The sequence below is a fragment of the Gallinula chloropus genome (assembly GCF_964237585.1).
Source record: "Gallinula chloropus genome assembly, chromosome: 17".
Taxonomy (NCBI): domain Eukaryota; kingdom Metazoa; phylum Chordata; class Aves; order Gruiformes; family Rallidae; genus Gallinula; species Gallinula chloropus.
In genome coordinates, this window is record NC_140102.1 from 7,212,971 (window position 1) to 7,234,113 (window position 21,143).

The following is a 21,143-nucleotide window of genomic DNA, read 5'->3' on the forward strand; positions in this document are numbered from 1 at the left end:
ACGAGTCCTTCCAGAAGGAAGCTGCTGCTGCCTCCGGCTGGCCCGCTGGTTGCAGCACCCAACAAACCTGGCATGTGAAATCCGTGACACTTCAGGAAAGAACTTGAAGGTGTTTTTTAAAGCATCCTTGATGATGAAGTTCACGTTTGTACAGAACAAATGCTTCCTCAAAGGTTTCACAGGGAGTTCAACTGTTCCTGCTTATGGCAAAGGCACCCTCTGGCTCTCTGCGGGCAGCTGGGGTAAGAGATAAACCCCAACATCTCCACAACCACAGTAGGAAAAGGCCTGAGTTTATTTTTCACTTAAAAGAATTATGATCATACAGAAATTTTTAATATTAAAAAAGTTAACTAAAAATGATTACATTGGATTGTTCCTGTGCAGGGAAGGAGCGTAGGCAATCTAAAATACTTTTTCCCATGTGAAAATGACACGTGAGTGAGTGACAGGGCTACAGAGAACATGGTTACGTGTCCCAGTGTTACAAGAGCTTGTGGAAGTTCAAATGCTTTGATGACATGAATAAAGATGGACAAAGTCAGGGACCTTCTCCACTTGCTCAGAGTTGGCGCGGAGCCGTCCCCCGCATCCTTCCTGCGAGGCGGTGGGCAGTGCAGGAACAGGTGCTGGGTGCAGCAGTCACTGAAAGAGCAGATGGGGCGACAGTTGCTGCTCTTGCAAAGTCATCCAAAAACCTCAACCCAGAAAATAAGAAAAGCCTCTCTCAAAGGGCTGGGGCTGATGTTATTTTCCTATGGCGACTCAATGCCAGGTGCCAGCATCAATAGGAAGAGCCATAATTACTGCTGCTGAGGCTGAGAAGGGACTATGACTGGGTACCTTAAGAAAACCAAGTGATGAAGGTTTCTAAGCTTCCCGTGGGCAACCCGCACTCAGCAGCTGCTCTGAAGCACCCTTGCTCCCCAGCATTTCTCATGATTGGAACCGGTGGGGTGCTAGAGTGCTGCTTGGTCTCATGGTAAAACCTGTCTTCATGCTGCTCACTACCACGTTGGTGGGAACAGAGCCCTGGGAGGAGGGCTGGGCCTTGGCTGCCACGCTGGGCCAGGATGGGGTGTGTATGGGTGACGCAGAAGAGGTTTGTCGCATTCAAAGCAGATGCTGTGGCCTGAAGCCCGCTAGTCAGGGCTCTGAGGCACTGCCTGGAGTGCTCCCAGGGCGCTGCTCTTCCATGAACATCCTAATGCTGTTCCAGCGCCAGTCAGCTGTACCAGGAGGTATTACACGAGTAACTGGACATGAGCCCTTGCCTGCTTTGGGATTATGAATAAATGTATGGACATGTGCTTCCTTGCTTAAAGGTCTTTGAATGAACAGAGCTGAATGTTCCTGGTTTTGTAATGGCTCTGCAGCTCTGGCTTAATTAAAGTCTGGAGTTCATGGAGGCGCTCCCAGGACTGTGAGAAGTCATCTGGTCCCTCCCCACAGCCGCCCACGGGTGGGACACTCGGGTACCCTGGGTGCACCATCAGCTCGATCGTTACTGTCCTGTTCTGTGCTGCGGGGTCTGGGGGCGAGGGCGCCCTGGACGTGAACTCCGCGATGGCCGTGTCGATGGCGCTCCAGATGTTACTGACAGACATGTTCTTGCCCATGGTACTCAAACCTATGTAAATGTCTGGCCACCTGTAGCCAGCGGAAGGAACACTGATATTAATGCTAACAAAGTAATTAGGAGAAAAGCACGTTACATCCAGTGGATTAGGAATCAAAATCTACCTGAAACTTTAAAAAGGGGAGTGTTAAAACATTTTGCTACGAACAACAGTAAAACCAGAACTACAAGGTAGTGCTGCATTGTATGTCCTTATTGGAACCAGGATATGATTTAAAGGAGCAGTTCTTCAGCCTGATGGATCGTCCCAGCAAAGCCCCAGCACTGCTGTTATTACTGTATTTACGTGTATTGTGTCATCTGAGAACTTACAGGTGCCTTGTATTGGCACAAAAGGGAAGAGCAGAGCTAAACTGAGCAATGCTACACGATCTAACTTACTACTGCTACACCAATCAAAACCGGGGCGGTGCCGCGGGTATAAAGGCCCCGGAGAGGGGAGGGGTCCTGCTGGGGCAGCGGCTTCTCGGAGGTGGTGCCGCCCCTTGGGTGCTGCGGGGAGCCCCGGGCTGGGTGGGGATTTCACTCACCCCCCTGTGTGCTCTGGGTGTGGAAAGGTGGGGAGACACCAGCCTGCAGCCAGTGCCTACAGCTGCCTACAACTACCTGAAGGGAGGGTGCAGGGGGTGGGCGATGATCTCTTCAGCCAGGAGACAGGGCAAAGGGAAACGGCCTCAAGCTGTGCCAGGGCAGGGTCTGATCAGATGTGAGGGAAAAGTTCTTCACTGAAAGAGTTGTCAGGGCCTGGAACAGGCTGCCCAGGGAGGGGGCTGAGTCACCATCCCTGGATGTGTTTAGAAAAAGGTAGATGAGGTGCTCAGGCATATGGGATGGGAACAGCTGGACTTGATGACCATAAAGGTCTTTTCCAGCCAGTTGATTCTGTCAGTTCTCCCACCAACTGATTTTAAAAAAAATTCTTAAAAAAATGACTTTTTGAGTAGAGGCTGAGAAAGTGAAGAACTCTGCCCCAAAGGCTGGGTGAGTGCAAGGGTCTGAAGTGTCTTTAATCCATAAAAACTTTCTGGTTGAAGCTTTTTAGGAAAGTATGTTCTTGGGGAAGGGCTGAGCTTTTGGGGTGTGGCCTTGAGATGCTTACAAGCGATCACCTGCTGCAGTGCTGCAAGCTGGCTGAGCTTCCTCCTCCCTTCAAGAGCAAACACTTGTTTCTAATTAGTCTCTCCTGCTACTTAGAGCCCTCTCTCCACTGCTCCAGGGAGATAAGAAGTTATTTCTTGAAAACCTTCCCTCGGTCTCACTTTAAAACTGTCAGGGTTGTTGCAGTGCTTCAGCCTCTTGCTGATCCAGATGCTGCTTCCCTAGAAAGGCTGAGAAACACGGGCTGAAAAGAACAATCCCTTTCAGGTGAGAAGTGAGTCATCTCCTTTCAAACAAACCTTCTTACTCAGCCCTACTGCCCCCAGCATTTTGTATTCCTCCTGAACCTTCTTGTAAGCCCCAGAGCAGAAAGAGAAATGTGGTGTTCCCTCTGAAAAGATGCTATCAGGAACTGGCAAGATCTTAAAGCTTTACTACAAAAAGGGTGAGTAATGCCTGTCTTACCTTATTCCGTGCCTTGTAAACACATCCACTGTGTTAAAAGAATCTTCTTCTACTCCCAGATAGAAGTCCATCAGGGAAGGTGGGATCCAGTCACAGTTGTGAAGCCCTGGCTCTATAGGGACACGTGTGTACTTAATCCCATATTCCTCTAACACCTCTGCAAATACGTGTCTGACCTCTGCAAGTGAAAACAGAGATGCTTTAGCAGGGAATTAGATAACCAGATCATGGTGTCTCCTGCAAGCTGTTAGTGCAGAGAGGTCTGTCCTTTCCAGCTTTACAGAAATTCCATTTGGCTTCTCTTCTGCTGAGATAGTTTTCTCCATAGGGATGGGAGTCACATTCTATGCTGGCAATGTTAGTCCCTCAACAGTAATAGGTGCCTTGTCTCCCCTTCACTGCTGAGCGTTTTTTCCACTAATCCCTTCCAAGTCAGTGACTCTGGTCCCAGAGCACAGGAGAGGTGACTGTGCCCTCAGGAACAAGCCCTTCATCAAGTCCCTGTGCAGCCAGATTTGTTGTGAGGGTGAAGTGCCAAGAGCCATGTCACCCGGAGGGGAGGCAGCCGAGTGCTGCACGGGGGAAGCTGGTTCCCCATGTTGTACCAGTGACCTTACTGGCAAAACACAGGGACAAGGGGACTTGCCCACTTCTGTAAAGCATGCTGAGACCTGCAGACAGAGATTGCTGTGGAAACACAACTGGCAGGATGGACTTCTAACACCTGAACGAACCACCAGCTTTCCTAAACTCAATCACCCCAGTTTAAACTGGACAGTTTGCTGCCAGCCCTGGCCTGTCTCTTCTGATGTGGGCAGGAGCCTGTAATGGGGATGCTGAGGGGAGTTCTAAGTCCTTGGAGGAAAAGGTGTAGCCTGGACTGTTTGTGCTGTTCAACCCCTGCACTGCCAGAAGACCCAGGTCACTGAGCAGCCAATGTGGGATGGGTGGGACAGTCTCCCCATGGCCCAGGTGGGAACATTCCAACTGAAATTGTAGAGCAAGTATCTTACAATGAGGTTTATCACCCAAACAGGGAGCTGTGGCAAGGGGAGTCCCCTTTGAGCTGACTCTCTCACCTGCTCAGTGTTGGGAAGAAGAGGACTGCCCTCTTACCTGGGAGGACGTGAACATGCTGGTGCCCATCCATGTGAGGAGGTAGGTGACCTGTCAACTCATGGAACAGCTCCACCTGGGCCTTTAGCTCTTGCTTCACCTGCACAGTGGAGAAGGGTCAGAGCAAGACTTACCAACCAGCTGAGATCAGAGAGGGCAAGCAGGCTGCTGGAGAGCTGGCTGGCCCTGGGAAGCACAAAGTGCTGTGATGTAGAGGGACATGCAGTGTGGCTGGGTTACCCAGAACCTCCCCTAGACACGAGTCTGGTTATGATACTTGTTATTTGGATGGCAGAACTAGGCCCAGGACCCAGAAAGCCAGCTCCAGCTGCCCAGGCAAGGTTCATCTTTAAACTTACAGCAGGGACCTGGGAAAAGATCTTCAGCTGTTATGTGCTGGGTAAGTGCAGGCTGAGCTGTTGAGGAAAGCAAGTTGCAGGGGTGTGTGTGGCTTTCTCCTACCTCTGACATATTCAGGAGACCTTTTGATAGAGCTTTCCTGAATCCCATTTTCCCATGGAAGAATCCATCTTGGTTGAGCAAAGAGGAGTTTGTCTTGAGCACCTCACATACAGGAGAGCCCTCGGAGAGGTTGGCATGCAGGCCTATTGGGATGTTGTATCTGCAACAGGCATGAAATAGCTGTTAAACTTTGCACCCTGACCCCCCTTACTGTGGCCAAAGAGGGGATTTTGGTGAAAGATCCAGACTGACCTTGTAAGTGGCCATGAACTCACTGGAGTGTATCTTTGTACCCCTGCTCTTCTAGAAAGTAAAGCAGAACACTAACCAGAGCAAAATGCCTCCAGCTACTAATCCTGTGCAGCCTGCAAAGGGCTGGCCTGTGAGATTCCCCCAGCTCTGCTCTCAGCCTGACTCCTGTAGCACAAGCAGTCATAAGGTATCTCAGACTAAAGGCTTTCACTGCAGTAAAGTGCTGTAACTGCATGCTACTAGTAACTGCCCTGCAGTCACTCCTGACCAACAGAAACCTGGACCTTGCAACCCTTTTCCTGCTTTACACAGGACTGAAAGTCATCTTTCCTGGCTCCTCCATGTCCCGTGGATCACCATGTCCAGGTGGATGGTGTAGCCTGTTGCTAGATACTGCTCCTTCTCACAGATGTAAGTGTTAGGAGTCAAGCTGTATGGACAGCTCTGTGAAACAAAATGAGCCCATGTCTTGCCAGTGCACTGTGTGATTAGGGGACCTTAAATATTTGCTTAATGGAGCAAAACATCTTGTGGAGAGAAAAGTTCTCTGGCTTTTTCTGATTTGGGGTTTCTCTGGAGCAGGGCCTGATTGTGTAATGGATGTAAATCTTCACCTGTATTCACATGTGGGGCTGAGCACATGGCACATGCACACTAACTCCTTGTTAAAACAGGAACTGGAAGATGCTGTCATTGGGAGTGGGGGCCCTTAAGCAAGCAGCTGATGGCAAAGCAGGAGGCAGCTACAGTACAGAAGGGGTGCTGTGGGAGGAGGGCTGCCATCCTGTGACCTGCTGTGTACCCTGCATGAGCTCAAAGGCAGAGGGGGAGACTCTGGTTTTGGTTTGAGGGGGGTGTTCAGTTGTAGGGTTTTGGGGTTTTTTAGAAATTCACACCAGATTCTTTATCATGTCTCTGGGAAGCTCTGACTGCATCAGCTGACAGCATTGTTTGTGCCACAGCCACTGCTGGCTGCAAGAAAAGATTCATGTGTTACCATGAGTCAGCAGATGGAAGCCTTTTCTTTATCAAGCCCTCTCTTCATGTGTCATGGGATGCTGAGAAATGAACAGCTGAGCCTCCCAGTGTGGTCTCCCAGGAGCATCGAATGAACCACCTCCAATTGTGCAATGCCTCAAATGCTCTGAGGGAAGCTGTTTCCAGGAAAAGGCAAGCCCCTCTGACAGGTGTGGGACACCAAGGAGCCAAGCAGTACCCCTTGTAACCTTAGAGCAGCCCCTCCACCCAGTCTGGAACCAGCCCCAGAGCTGGGGAATGTGCAGAATGTGGAAGTGCAGAAAGAGCTGTCCTTGTTCCTGCTGTAAGGGGAGACCCCCACTGTAACATTAGAGCGTGTTTCAGAGCTTTGGCTAACACCAGCTGAATATCTTAATAGTTTTCTCTTGGAGTTGGTGCTGGCTGGTTTGACAGACTGTCTGTGCTGGGGCATCTGAAGAGGAACTGCTGGGGTTTAATGGCTTTGGGGCACAGGGACTGAAACCAGAACTTGAAACACAGCATGTGAGCAGCTTGTTTAGAAATATTAATCTGTGGGAGATGCACAGAAGCAGGCATGCTGTGGGGAAGAGAACAACACACCAGGCACAGCAGGGTTCTGCTGCTAGCTGGTGTTTTCCTGTACCTAGATGTGGGTGTTTCCTCTGGATGCAGTGAGCCAGATGATGCTCCTATTCAGCACCAAATGTGCTGCTGCCTGGTGTTCACTCTGAACAGTCCTGACACTGCATGAATAGCTGAATTCCAAAGTGCAATGAAATGAAACCATCACCAAAACTTAAAACATCATAGCAGTTAACTGGGCTGTACCCTGGGAGACAGGGCTATCACCGTGCTTTGTCCCAACTAGAAGCTTGGCCTTTAAGACTGAATCAAGAGGCTTTTTTTCCCCACTGCCTACTGAACACTGGACTAGCTCTTGTTCCTGGGCTCCTCTGACTACTGAGGTGGAGCTTCTGCAACCAAACAGCAGTGCCAAGCCATGCTGTGCTGTAAAAAAGTCAAGTTATAGGAGTACCCTGGAAGGGCTCCTTTATTGTAGGGCAGATGATTGTCTCACACAAACATACTTTATAGCTGTCCACATCTTTTCAGAGACTGAAATATTGAAGCAGAGACTAGCAGCTCAAGCAGCTTGTATAGCCTGTGATGCCACACTGGGAACACAGCTCAGGTGTTGTGAGTTTGGTCTCATACCTACCCTGAGCCCTTTACAGATGGGACAGGGTGAGCCAGGCAAGTCTGTGCTAATGGCTCCACCCAGGATTCAGGGTAAAAGGACTGGCACTGAGCTGCAAGCAACAGTTTAACTCTGCAATAAAAGCACTGCACTGACAGCTACTGATGCCAGCACAAAATGATGCTGAGGAATCTGCTTAGTCTCTAAACTTGTTTTGGTGGTTGTTTTAATCAGCAGTGACCCTTCCACAAGCTGGTTTGAGAGGCTTGTGACTTGGTGTTTGAAAGTCTGTCCCACTGGCCTGGGGAATGCAGAGATGAAGCAGGGTTTAGCAGAAGGGTTTAGTTCACTCCTGATAAAGGCTCATGGCAATGTCTACAAGTGTGTACTCTGATAGTATAAGGAGTGTTAGACCAGGCTGTCTCTGAGCTTGTTGAGAAGAGGTTCAGGCCAGTAGCTTCTGCAGCCCCACTAAGGTCAGTCCATTAGGGAACTGTTCCCACTGCCAGGAAAGTTGGCTATAAAGCCTGGCTCTGGAGTTCTCTTCTCAGCATCCGCTGTAGAGGTGAGAGGGGGAAAAGAGATACCCTTACAACAAATGCTACAAGGGGCAAAGATTTGGAAAGATTTCTAAGTCAACAAGCCCAGCCCAGTTATCAAATAGAGGAAATACAATCAGCTACACTGCTTCCTTTTCAAGTAGTTGCTTGTTTTGCCACACAAGTGCTCTGAACAAATGTCTCTGCTGAAGCAATGGGCTTTTGTGCAGTTGCAATCCCTGTTCATTTATATCCTCAGCAGTAAAGGGTCCCTGGAGACTGTTACTATACTGAGTCACTTTTTAAAGTGCCCACAAGCTTTGCACATTTCTGAGCCTGGTGGATAAGAGACAGTGCCCTGAGTCCTGCCTGGCCACGTCACGGGCTCTGTGCAGTCCCTGCATTCCTGGAGCAGTTGCAGTGGCTGTGGGCATGATGTGATTCCCCCAGCCTAGGCCCAGTTGTCTTGCTGAAGGATGTATGTTTTGGCATAACCATGGCACTTACCCTCTCCTTGATGGGTAAATAAATCCCACCTTCAACAACATTTGTATCCTTATCTGGGAAATTACTGGTTCATCAGGTTACAGCCCAGGTGTGATGCAATTAACAGCAGAAATATCTCTATTTAGACATCCTGCTTGGGTACCCACACAAGTGTCTGAAGCCAGACAAAGCAAGGCTGTGGTTTGTGTGGAAAAAGTACACATCTTACTTTCTCCATGTTGGCATTTGCATACTTTTCTTCCCCCCTCCACTTTCACCCTTCAGCAAACTGTAAGATCCAGCTGTGTCTCATCAGATAGCATCTCCTCTTGTTCCACTACAGCTAAGGACTTCTTTCAGCTGGGAGAAACACTCCAAAGCCTCTGCAGTGTTAGGGACTGGTTCTGTAATACAGCTTAGAGACACGACTTTCTTTTTAATTACATCTTTGCATCAGCTGAAGCTCCTGTGTCCATGACCTTCCATCAGCAAAAAGTGCTGCTGCTAGTAAAGTTAATATGATCTGGGGTTCTAGTTTGGGCCCCACACCCCATCCAAACTCAGTTCAACAGTGGAACTGCCTGCCTTGTGATTAACAGTCAGATAAAAGAGTGATGAGAAAGCATGAGAGACTTCTAGATTAGTCAGATGTTGACTGGGAGGGTCAGAATTAAGTCACAATTTACACACACATTTTGCAATTAGTGTTGATGGGAAAGGAAGTGAAAACACAGACAGCAATTAAATGTGGTTTTGTTAGATTCTTCTGTTAAATGTACCCAGATGTTGTGGGGGATTCAGCTTTTGTGTAGCTGATGTTCAGCATTTAAACTGAAAAAAAGACCCCAGCAAGACTGAGGTTGTGTTCTAAAATATGTCACTCTTCATCAAGTATGTGGATAGAATCACATGGAAGAGTCCTGCCAGTCACAGCTGAGCTGGTGTAGAAAAGAGGGGGAAAATATGGCAGCAAACACTCTTAGGTCACTCTATTTCTGCTATCTTCATATTTCTAAGGAACAATTAAATGACCTATTCATTTCAGGTAAAAAACAAACAACCCCCCCTTCCATTCCCAGGAAAGGCCCTGGAATAAGCACCAGTAAGACTGGCTAACTTCAAGGTGGGGCTTGGCAAGTAGAAAATTGAGGTTATAGTATATGGATAACCAGGAAGTCAGAGTCAGCCCCATAAAGAGAAAAGTTTTGAGTTATTGGGGAAAAAAAAAACCCAAACACAATGGAAATCAGTTCTCCCACATGCTGTTCAGGTTGGGTTCTGCATGGGAACAGTTGCTATCAGTGGGTTTCTCATTCAGTAATGAATCAGGTCTCTGCTGAAACTCCTCTCTTGCCTGAAGTGAACAGGTCCCTTCTTTTAGCCCGTTTATGACAGTGAATGAGGAAAGCTCAAGGTCCAGAACCTGGATATTAGAGAAGGTGGATTATTCACTGATTGATTCTGCTGTTTTGCAATTAGTTTGTGCTAGAGCTGGTACAAAGATCTGCTGACTACCATCATATTTCTGCCAAAGCTTCTAATCAAAACACAGGGCAACAGATGGCATACCCAGAGGCCTACACAGAATTAGTGTGAAGGGAAGATTGGAACTCCACAGGAACTGTGTTCCTTTCTGAAGGATGTTGAATCCTAATATGGCAGGGCAATGTGAGGTGCTTAATAGGACAATTTTTTTTCAGGACAGTCCTTCTTGCTAGTTAGCATTGCCTGTGTCCAATTACCTGAAGACCAGACCAGGTGAGGGGGGAGAGATCAAGACCTGCAGTGACAAGCAACCATGACATAGACAGTTAAGCAAGAACCATGCAGATAATCTCCACAAGCTGTAGGAAGAGTCCAGCACTCTGAACAGTCCTGCCACCATTCCTGCAGAAGACCAAATCCCACAACACTGGAATGCACCATAGGAAAGATCAAAGTAATTGCTTCAAGCCTCTTCTCTCAGTTGGCGACAGATCCAGTCTCCCTGCTCACAGAGCAGATAGATCCAGTCTCCCTGCTCCACTACAGAGTTAAGCATATTCCCCCCTGCCAAAGGGGGGGAGGAAATCACAGTGGCAAGGCAGTCAACAAGTGATACTTTCTAATTTTTGTGCCACAAGATAATAATTCAATGACACTTCCAGTAAGTCTCACCTATTCAGTATCTATTTGTGTCTAAAAAGAATTTGTGTGAACCTTTGCAATAGAACAAATATTCAGGGGTTACCCAAGGGTGTGTTTACACACACAGCTGCCAGTTAAGTACATGTGTACTAGCTGCACCTGAAGTGGGGCTTGCACTAGACCGACCAACCCTTCTCCTAAACCTGCAGGGTAGGGCTGGATGGAGCTGCAGAGAGTCAGACAGACCTGAGCTGTTGATCTTCAGTGCTGACAGATGTTCCCAAAGTCACCCAGCTTATATTCTCAGAAATAGATTTAATCCATTTGATTCACATTTACAATTCAAAAATACCCCCTGAAAGAAACTGTAGCAGCATTTGCAGCTTCTGCTGTCATCCACCCTCCAACCTGGCTTTTCACACCCCTATCTGCTCTCAGCACAAGTGTCATGACCTGGATTCAAAGATGCTTTTTAAACCTCTGATTACATGGCCTACTTTCTGGCTATGGAAATGAGGCCAGGTGGATTCTATATTTAAAAGCCTGGTAAAGACCATGGCTAAAATAGCTGACAACATTACCAGAGCATTGGGGCTTAAAAGGTTTTGTGGTGCCTCTGTGTCTGGGAGAAGTGCTATCTTTATCTCAGTGTTTTACATTTCATTTGTTTCATTTACTCACAGGATTTTAGGCAGCTCAATGTCCTTCTGCCTCTCCCCTTATCAAGCCAGAGGCAGTTTCTCTCTCAGTGTTTGTGTGTAATCTCTAACAGAAAAGCCAGTTTGCCACTAAAACCACACCCTGAACCACCCTACACCAAAGAAGCTACAAGCAATTTCCAAGCACCCCTAAAATCACAGCCCAGGTGGGGAAGAGATGCTCAAGGCCAGCATGGCTCTGATGAGATTGTCCCTTGCTATAGCTGTATTTGACACATAATGTCTTAGATCTTACAGAACCAGTACAGCTCATTTCCTTTTCTGCTTTCTTAAATTGCATCTCAACCCCTTTGCTCTCTCTTTCAGGGGACACTCCTGCTTCCAGCTCCTGCCTACACTAGAGCTGAAGCATTAGCTGGGTTTTACCTTCTAAATACAAGTAATACTTCCGATTAAAGGATTTGCTGGGCTAGTCCATGAGAAAGACACAGAGCATTTGATCTGCTCCAGAGACAACTGTGCCAGCAACCTCTGAAAAGTTCACAAGGGAGTAAAGGAGGTAGGTACAAGGTATTGTCCCTCTCTTTATGTATGTGATTTTTACAAACTGATTTATCCAGTCTAGAGTTAATAGTAATATTGATGTGCTTTTCTAACAGTTTTCTGGGGTGGAAAACTCAAGGTTTCCACAGTCCTGATTTATAACTTAGTCCTCACAGGATTACACCTTCCCCTGATTCTGACCCTGTGTTCATCCTGGTTGAAATGCATCAAATTAAATTTAAGATTTTTCCTTTTATGCCTGAATAGTTTTCAGGGTAGCAGCTTGGTCTGGGTATACAGTGTGGACTTTCATTCTGACGGTAACTCTTCTAGAAGTGTGGAAAAAGAAACTCCAGCAAACCCAAACTACTAGTTAAACTGTGTAAGTGGCTTTCTAGCCCAAGGGATGGAGGGTGGGGGGAAGGGTGTAGTGGTTAATACCACAGAACGAACTATTATGGGTATGATTGGCAGATCACTGGTTTTCTATGAAGAGTCTTAGTAATCCAGTTTCCTTATACCCGACTGGGCTATGATACAGTGTTTATAGTGAGGCTACAAAACACTGAACTTCACAGGCTTGGCTTTCCATGGATTGCCTGTGGAGGCTGTCCACAAAAGAGCTAAAGAAAGTAGCTTACCTCCTTGCCAGCTTGGCTGCATCTGCTGCAGCACTTCCGTTGACTAGAAGGGACACGTTAGATACAGCGCCGGCCAGGAAACAGTCCACAATGCCTTGGTTTCTCCGAGGACAATAGCCAAAGTCATCTCCAGTTACTATTAGCTTCACCTGAAGCATCCTTAGAGGTCATCCCTAGCAAAACAAAAGAAATGGAAAGGAGGGAAAATTGGAGCTGTCAGCAGTCTGCAGATCACAAGCAAACAGGAAAGGACAGTCTCACTGGGGGCGAATCCAGTCGTGACTCAGCCCCTGACTAACTCCTCCTGCTTCACCTCAGCCTGCCGCTGGCTCTCAGTTTGCACAGCAGCCGGATTTGCGTGTGGCCACCTGGCTCACCCCAAACCTGCCTGCTCCTGCAGCGAGAGCACCGGAGCAGGCGTTTCCCTGCGGGAGCAAAGGCCCTGCCTGCGCTCTGCGCTGCTGTGGGTGAGGAGTGCGACGAAGGTCAGGGACTTGGTAGGCTGGTTTCATCGAGTGAGGTGCGTCAGGAGTTCAAACGCCTTTTTCCCCGTTGCTCACCCCCCGCCCGCGGTGCCCGGCTAAACGGGGCCGGAGCGAAGCAGCCCCGCAGCCCTGACGCCCCGCTGCCACCGATCGCGGCCGGGGGAAGGCGCGGGCCGCGGCGCGGCAGCCCCGTGTCCCCAGGGACAACCGGACAGAAGCGGCCTCTGGCGGCGCGGCTCGGGGCTCGGGCCCTGCCCTCCCGCGGCAGCGGGGGCCCCGCCAGCCACCCCCCGGGGCGGCGCGTACCTCCGCTCCTGCCCGCTCCCGTGCCCAGGGCCGCCGCCAGGTGTGGGCGGCTGCAGCAGCCGCTGGCGCGGCGGTCCCGGCCGCCGCCCCGGGGGAGATGCCGGCCCCGGCGGCGGAGCTCTGTCCGCGCCGCCGCCCCGCTGCGCATCCCCTCTCCCCCGGCGCTGCCGGGAAGCCCCAGCCGGGAGCTCACCCGCGGCCAGCGGCGGCCGCGCCGCAGAGCCCGGCTCCTCCGCAGTGCTGCGAGCACCGGGCCCCGCCGGCGGCCCCTGGCGGCCGCGGCCAGCAGCGCCGGCCGGCCGAAGGCAGGCTGCCCGCGAGACCCGGTCGGGCTGTTCGCGGCCAGGGTGCTCTGGCGCAGGTCGGAGCGCCGGGCCAGGGCCTAGAGTTGGCTTTGCCGCGCCGCCGGTTCTCGGTGCTCGCAGCTTTCTGCTCCAGACCGATGAGATCTGCGGCTGTCGCTGCAGGTGGGGTAAGCAATTCAGTTCACACTCTCTGATCGCTTCAGTGCAAAATGAATCATCCCAACAATGCCGTGAATGTATAATCGCTTGACCCATGAGCTCCTTAGTGGCCACTTGCTTGGTTTTCCCCTGCCTTGGTTTGCCGGCAGCACGAACTCAGTGTGAGTTCAGAGCTGCAGTTCAGTAAACCCTGGCCTGGAAGTCCCCACAGCTCTTGATGCTGTGCTGGGGAAGGGCAGGGGGAACAGAAGTCCAGAAAGGGCAGCTTCTAACATGCTGTGTTCAGTGCTGGATGTAAGCCAGTTCTCCATCAGGCTGCCTGTAAAATCCCGTTTGTCCTGGCACTGAGCTGCTGCTTTTTCTTACAGCAGAAAAGCTACTCTTGATCTACCAGCATGAAAGTGAAAGCACTGAGGAGGTAACCAGCCTGCATATTGCACCATTGGAAGGAGAAGATTAATTTCTATCAAAGTAAAACACACCTCTTCTTGGTCTGTAGTATTATCCCAAAATACCCACCCTCTCTTGCTATTGCAGGAGAAAGAACAAACAGATGTTTGAGGCAGGGAGAGAGTGATAGTTCAGAAAGTTCTAGGGTGATGTGTCCATGGATTCAGGGTACCTGTCTCAGTGGTTGCTGTTAACCTCTCTCAGGAAGCAGGGAACACACTGGGACTCTTGCATGGATGATGGTGAATTCTATTGTCTGAACCTGTGCAGATGTGGAGGTAAGAGGGCTGGGGAAGAGAAGAAACAGCTGTCAGGCCAAGTACAGGCTTCTTGGAAGAGCAAATGGGGTAGAACAGGTTGGAAAAGGCTTCAGAGGTGATTTCTGTGGGAATAGACTGACCATCCTGTTGCTTAATTCACAGTTAAGGCAAAGTCATTTGGGCTAACTTAGCTCTCTTTGATTGCAACCACAACCCTGGTCTCAGTGCTGGGCAGTCCTTGCATGAAGAATTCAATTCCTAAAAGGCAGCCAGCATACTCAGGCCCCATAGTCAAGGGGATGACCTGGAGGCACAACTAGAGATCGCTCATCCTTCTCAGCAAAGGAAACACCCTCAGTCTGTGGAGGCAAAGCAGCACAGTTCAGCAGAGGGAATTCCACCTCTTTCATACCCAGAGCTGAGGCAGGGAAACATCTGTATGTGGAGGCATGAACACTGGCATGTAGCCAGTGGTTCTCCACTGTCTGCATCTTCACAAGGAATTTGGACAGGTGAATCAAGGCAGGCTGCAGCCCTGTTGATCTTTGCAGTCCACTGCAGTCCATGCAGCAAAATGCAGAGTGTCTCTGCCTCCCACCTCAAATAGCTCTGCTGCAGAAAAATGTTTCCCTTAGTCTGTGGGCACTTTGAGGAGCATCTAAGACTTGGATGATTGTTTATAAGACTATTTCGATACTTTTTGAAGGAGGAAAATAAAAGCAGAATGTGTGGTAGAAATGTTATTCATGGAAGAATTTGGTTCCTAGACTGTGCTGTCCCTCTAGGCCCTGAAATGGGCAGCATGGAGACTTCTGCTGGATCTAGTGGACATCAGCTGTCCATCGCTTTCTAGAGCTTACTCTTCCCTGTCATTTAAATGAACACTGACTACAGGAAATCATGGTGAGAGATGGAGAACCTTCTACCCCCTTAGTGACTTTTCATTAAAAAAAAAAAGGTATGGAATGAAATTCCATACAAATCACAGTAAAATGCTATAGATAGTGTGCTAAATTTTCATTTTAGCAATTCCTGTGAGCATTTCCCTCATTTAATAGTTGTATGTCTCTGTTACAGAAAAGTTTTTGATGCTCTATAAGGGTTTCCAGTGCCCTTGACATTTCAGAGTGGATATTTGTACAACTGGTACTTGCTTCCCCTTCTGGGAGATGAACCTCACAGCCTGCCCGCATTCCCCCAAGGCTTCACTTAATGATGAGGGCTATTACTGTAACAGATGAGGTCAGTGCAACTCTGAAGTAATGTCATTAATCAAAACCAAGTACCTCCTGCCTTTGCCAATGCAAACTCTGGGGTTTTCTGCCTCTTTCTAGTACTGTCAGCACAGCTTGCCTCTGCACAGGTGAGAGGCACTACATAAGAATCTTAGACAGAGCTTGACTTCCCAGCCTTGTTAACCTTGGTATGCATTTAATACTATTAACAGTAACATCCTTCTTAAATATTGAATGCAGTTCCTGGAGGCTTTTCTCTTCTGATTTCAGTCCTGTTTATCCAGCTCTCCTTCCCCTGACTGGCAGATAAAGTCCCCAGCGAGCAAACCTTGCCACTGTGCCGTATCCCCCTCGGATCCCAGCACAAAGTTTCCTCTGCAGCCTGTGTACCCCAGCTGGCTGCCAACATAGCCCTTGCCACCAATCCCCACATTGTCCAGAGGAATGTCTCTTTCATATTCAAGTTGGAGTTGAAAGGCAAAGCAGGCTTCCTCTGGCTAGTCTTTCCTCTTCAATGAAGACATGAATGAGAATATTGGCCAATGTTTCTGGTACAGCAGCAGAAGCCAGGACATGTACTAAGCACAGGCTGCATCTTCCAGCATAACTGAAACAAAACACAGCCCTACCTTAGTCACAGAAGTCAGCAGGAGCTCTCGCCATCCTAAAGTGCCTCACTGTTTCTGAGCTTGAATTTCTTTCCCTGAACTTGGAGTTATTCAGTAGCAGATTTAGAGGTTTCCTGTGTTTCACAAAAGCATTTCCTAACAATTAATGCTTCTAACAAGCTGCCAGCTGACATGCTGACATAAAAAATGTATTTTCTTGTTCCCGTGGCCACAATGCGCCAGTTCATTTGCGATTACAATGGTAGCACAGTAGGACTTGGTTTGTCTTTTCCTTGCATGAAATTCTGTTGAAAGTGTGAATTGTAAAAGGCGTTTGAATGAAACAAAGTGAAATCCGTTCTTTAAACAAAAGAGTGTTAACATTTTCTTCCCTAGCCTCAAAGATTTACAAAATGTTGGAATTCCAGTGCTTTCTGTAGAGATGCTTAAATTAAAGCCTTCTCATGCCTGTAATGAGGTCGGTTTTCAGAGGAAACAACATTTGTGTTCACACTGTCAGCGCCTGCCTCAGTCTCCTCCTGGTATCAGTGGAATGCCTTGGCCAGTTCCAGCCTCCCTTGCAGCAGAGATGGAAGTTCTGCCACCGCAGCATGTGGCTCTGAGGCTGCAGCCTCCAGAACGATCTATAGCCCAGGTACGGAACTGGACGGTCAGTCAGAGAGGGTAGAAAAATGGGAGGTTCTCGCTCTTTCAGACCAGGGCAGAGGTGAGGGTGTGGAGCAGTGCTCTGAGGGCACCGGACCAGGGTGGGGGTACAGACCCCAGCCCCCTCCGGCACCGCCCGCGCAGTCCCGGTGCAGCGCGCCCGCACTACAACTCCCAGCGTGCCGCGCGGCGGAGGCGGCCCGTGCGCTTGCGCAGTGCCCGTCCCCGCCCAGGCAGCGGCGCGGAGCTCTCGGGGTCGGGCGCAGCCGCGGCTTCTTCCCGGGGTACGGCCGCGGCGGCGGAGAGAGCAACGCCGAGAGCTGCAGCGTGCGGCCGGTTTCCTCCTACCCAGCTGCCGAGCAGTCCTCTGACTCTGCGGGCTTCCCTGCCAACGTGTGTGTGTTTGGCAGGTCTCCCCTGCGCCGCTGTGCCTGAGCCCGGCGTAGGACGAGCAGGGAGCTGTCGGGCAGAGCAGGGACGCTTCTGCCCGCGGCCTGTCCTACCGCACCCAGCTCGTGAGGCGACAGGGGAGCGCGGTCCCTGGGCAACCCTGTGCGTGCACACGATGGGTTGGTTGCCCGAATCCCCAGGAAGGGAAGGGAAGGGAAGGGAAAGGAAGGGAAGGGAAGCATCTAGCAGGTGGGTTCTGCCCAAAAGCAGCTCTTCTGAGCCTTTGGCACAAGCGCTGTTACCTGAGATGAAAGCAGCAAAGAACTTGCTCGGGGTTTATTTGCAACTGCTGTATAATGCAGGATAAACACACTGAAATCCGATGGTTGGTACCCTAGTGACTTGCAATCTGCTGCACAGAACAGCTTCATCTTGCATCAAAAAGGGTTGAAACCCCCAAATTCCAGCGTGCATCTGGTAAGAGTGGAAAGGCTTCCCCGTGCACCACGTGAGACCAGGCACATCACCTTCCCTCTCCTTCGTGTGAATCCATCTGATTTTACACCAGCATACAGTCATTTCAGTACCTGACAAGGTGTGTGGTGTCAGCAAGGTGACTGAAAGTGGGATTTTCAGAATCACATGGATATTTACCTGCCATTGAATCAGGTAAATCTCTAGGAGTTTTTCAAATCCCATTAAGCACAAAACGATTTTAAAAGCTGCCTGAAATGATGTAACACACATAGCATTTTTACATTCTTACACTGAAACAAGCCACAAAAACTACAATTCCCATCCATGCCTACAAATTAATTACTTCAGTTTCAATCTACATGGTCTAAATAAAGGCAGAATTAAGCCTGGATCTGATTTTGACTAATGTTGATCAGGAGCCATTAAAATTATGGATACCAAAATATCACTCCTGTACCTGCGATGACAAAACTACTGCCTCCAAAATTATCTGAAAGTCTACCACAAGAGGTAGAAGACAGTAAATCAGGCTACTGCTCAAATTTTAAGATTAACAACAACCTCTAATGATTCTGTGAATGATAGGGAGAATTTTATCAGACATATCAGCTATAGAACCACAAGTGTTCCTTGTCATCTCAAAAGAGCTCCTACAAAACAGTGTTACCAATGAGAACATCAAGGACTCCTCAAGAACATTACTCCACAAGTAAATTGATCTGGAAGATTACTTACGGTGATTGTTGTCATCTCCCAACATGACTGAAAGCACCTGGAGCATCTCAGCTGATTGAATGGAAATGGGTAATTGTTCTGGAGTTCTGAGGGGAGATCCCATCTTCTTGAAAGATGACCATCAGTTAGGAGAGCAGTTCAGAGATGCTGACAGTATTACTGGGCACAGATCACCAGGACTCTGCAGAACTTTCAAGGAAGTTCTCTCTTCCTCGAAGACTAGAAACAGAAAATGGAAAAAAAAAATCAACTTACCCCCCCTCCAAGTGAAATATTCTTCAGTTCAAATGTGTGAGTTGTGAGGTTTTTTTCCTCAAATACCTTCTGCTTTTTTACTACTCTGATTATCCTTACATAATATCTACTGAATGCAAAAGTCTAATAGCTCATTTTCTTTCTCTTGCCCTTAAACAACTTGGGCTGTATGATAAGAAGCTATAATTTTATACATTTTTGGCAAGCTTTTTTTTTTGCCATTTTGATTTCTCCCTGTGTGACAGCATTTTAGTGTTACTACGACTATTTACTATTTGTATTATGCTAAGGGGTCACAGTTACTCTGTTGTAAGGCATGCCAATGGATACAAATGTTTGATCTGAAATTAGGTTTATAAAATTGGTTCATCAGTGTGGGGTGATTCTCTACTGTTATGCCCTTGATTTCAGTCCAGTTCATCCTTATGGATATCAGAGAAACCACCAGATGGAATGTCAGTGGAAGCACTCATGCAGATTTGGTTTTGTATCAGGTACAAGTATCTCCAGAATTGTGCCTTATCTATTTTGCCTAAGGTTAGTGGCAGTCTGAGATAGAATCCAGGTGGTGTTACTGCAGTGTTCTCCATAAAGCAAGGCTCTATACCCAAAGATGCACCAGTGCTTTTTGGGGTGTAGATCAAGCCCAGGAGTCACCTGCTATGCTACCTTAGTTGTCAGTCACTGCTTTTGTCATGCAAAGCAAACAGAAAGCTTAAAGCATGTCTAACAATGGGCAAATAAAATCCTTTTCATTAATATATTGCTTTGGGCCAACATACGCCCTCTGCAATTTTCTTGTGCCACAGGTTTCTAATCCCTCTTGGCACTGCCAAATCCACTTAAACCTCTTCTCAGGGAGGGCCAGGTAACCCTACAGGTGCTACTGAGAGGAAATGGTAGGTGGTTTAAAATCCCTGAAAACCAAGTCTGCACAAGGACTGCAGGAGTAAGCAACTGAAGGCAGAAGGCATTCCAGCTAAATTCTGCATTCTCCCCTTTTACAACACTGTTGAATTATTTTGCTTGGGCACATGAACAAGAACCATCCTGAGATTCCTATCAAGAAACCTGTTGTTCCCATTACCTGTGTGCACCCCCACATAGTTTCTGAGTCACTTTCACCTGTAGCTGACTGCAGTCTAGTAGAAACAATAGTGGGCCCTGCAGCAATGAGGTGGCTGTTAATTGCCACGGGTGTTTGGCATTGATGTGGCTCTTTGTTGGCAACCGTTCTAACCCAATTATGTTTCTAAAGTAAGACTGAAAAGCATTGTAGGGAGCACCATGTAAATGGTACTAAATGTACTGAGACTGAGTGACCTCCCAGAAAGATAGACAGGTGCCAGCTAAAGCCCCATATGATTGATTTTCCACGGCTAAAATGGCAACTACAGACATCTGGTTTTGCCCCATTTATAGCACCACCACAAACATGAGATGTTGTCTTTCTAAGAACAGCAAGGCTTCTTAGAATGACATAAAAAAGCACTTGGCAATCAGTGGGTCATCTTTTGGTTTTCTGTGTGCAAATGCATCTAACTTCAGCACTAGGAAATGAGTTTTTATTCCTCAGAAAAAACACACTGAGTCTGTGTGTGCATACATGTAATTGAGTGCAGTACTTTTCTCTTAGATGCAGGTACAGCTATATAAAATGGGCCAAAGCCAACATAAAGAAAACTATAACCATTCAATTGAATGTTATTACATGAATAAGAAAAAGCCTTGCAGATCCGGGTCTGGTGGAAGAGATAGGAAGTGTTTTAGCTGACACAGTGCTATTGGACAGACCATTGGATTTGATGATCTTAGTGGTCTTTTCCAACATTAAAAGGTTCTATGAAAGTCAGCTGAGCATCTTATGATGCTTCCACTAGCCAGCACCACTCGTGCTTTCTAAATCATCCTCTAATAGAAAGTGCAGTGTTGCAGTTCTTTGCTGTTACACACACAAAATATTGTTACAAAGACTTAAGTCCCAAGGCAGGTACCCTTCTACCTGTTTCCTTGCTGGTAAGAGGGTCAAAAGCTTTTGTTCTGATAAATTACTGGAAGCATTACATGAAACTCAAAGCAGATTGTGATGTGATATATGGGTCAATCCAATGAGCAGTTTCAGAGGGAAAAACTAATGGACTGTGTAGGAGTTCCTGTGTCTTTTGACATGGTTTCTTACAATTAATAAAGGAGACTTTTTGGGGAAGGATTTTTTCAGTCTGCAAAACTATACAGTGAAGGACAGTACGTATGTTAATTTTTGCATTAGTCTTTTATACAGAATAGAGCTTAATAATCTGGTTTTGTTAGAAGAAATTCACAAAAGAGTATCACAGAAGGTCACAGAAGGTGAATTTCCAGATCCAAAAGCAAAGATGTGATGGTGACAGCTTAATGATATAGCAACCATTGTTAGTTCTTCCTTGTATAGTATTTACACCCTATTATCAGAACCTCAGTTATAATCCAGAAACTACTGGACTACTGTCATTGACTTGTGTTGTCATGTAAGACAGTTCACTATGATGAATCTCCTTTGTTTCTCAGTATTATGTTACATTTGTCTGTAAATAGAAAAAATTACAGAT

At 47.9% G+C, this 21,143-nt stretch overlaps 1 protein-coding gene across 2 annotated transcripts; it reads right to left on the reverse strand.

Moving 5' to 3' along the window:
• Positions 1-276: 276 nt before the first annotated feature.
• YDJC (YdjC chitooligosaccharide deacetylase homolog) lies at positions 277-13,076 on the reverse strand. 2 transcript variants are annotated; one of them, XM_084272001.1, is made up of 6 exons: positions 13,016-13,076; positions 12,225-12,397; positions 4,781-4,940; positions 4,319-4,418; positions 3,203-3,380; positions 277-1,650 (listed from the first exon to the last, which is right to left on the reverse strand). In XM_084272001.1, the coding sequence occupies exons 2-6, from the start codon at positions 12,380-12,382 to the stop codon at positions 1,320-1,322; spliced, it is 927 nt and encodes a 308-aa protein (XP_084128127.1). In that variant the 5' UTR covers positions 12,383-12,397; positions 13,016-13,076; the 3' UTR covers positions 277-1,319. The 2 variants fall into 2 exon arrangements, with proteins under 2 accessions (XP_084128127.1, XP_084128126.1); XM_084272000.1 differs by lacking the exon at positions 13,016-13,076 and adding an exon at positions 12,538-12,556.
• Positions 13,077-21,143: the final 8,067 nt, after the last annotated feature.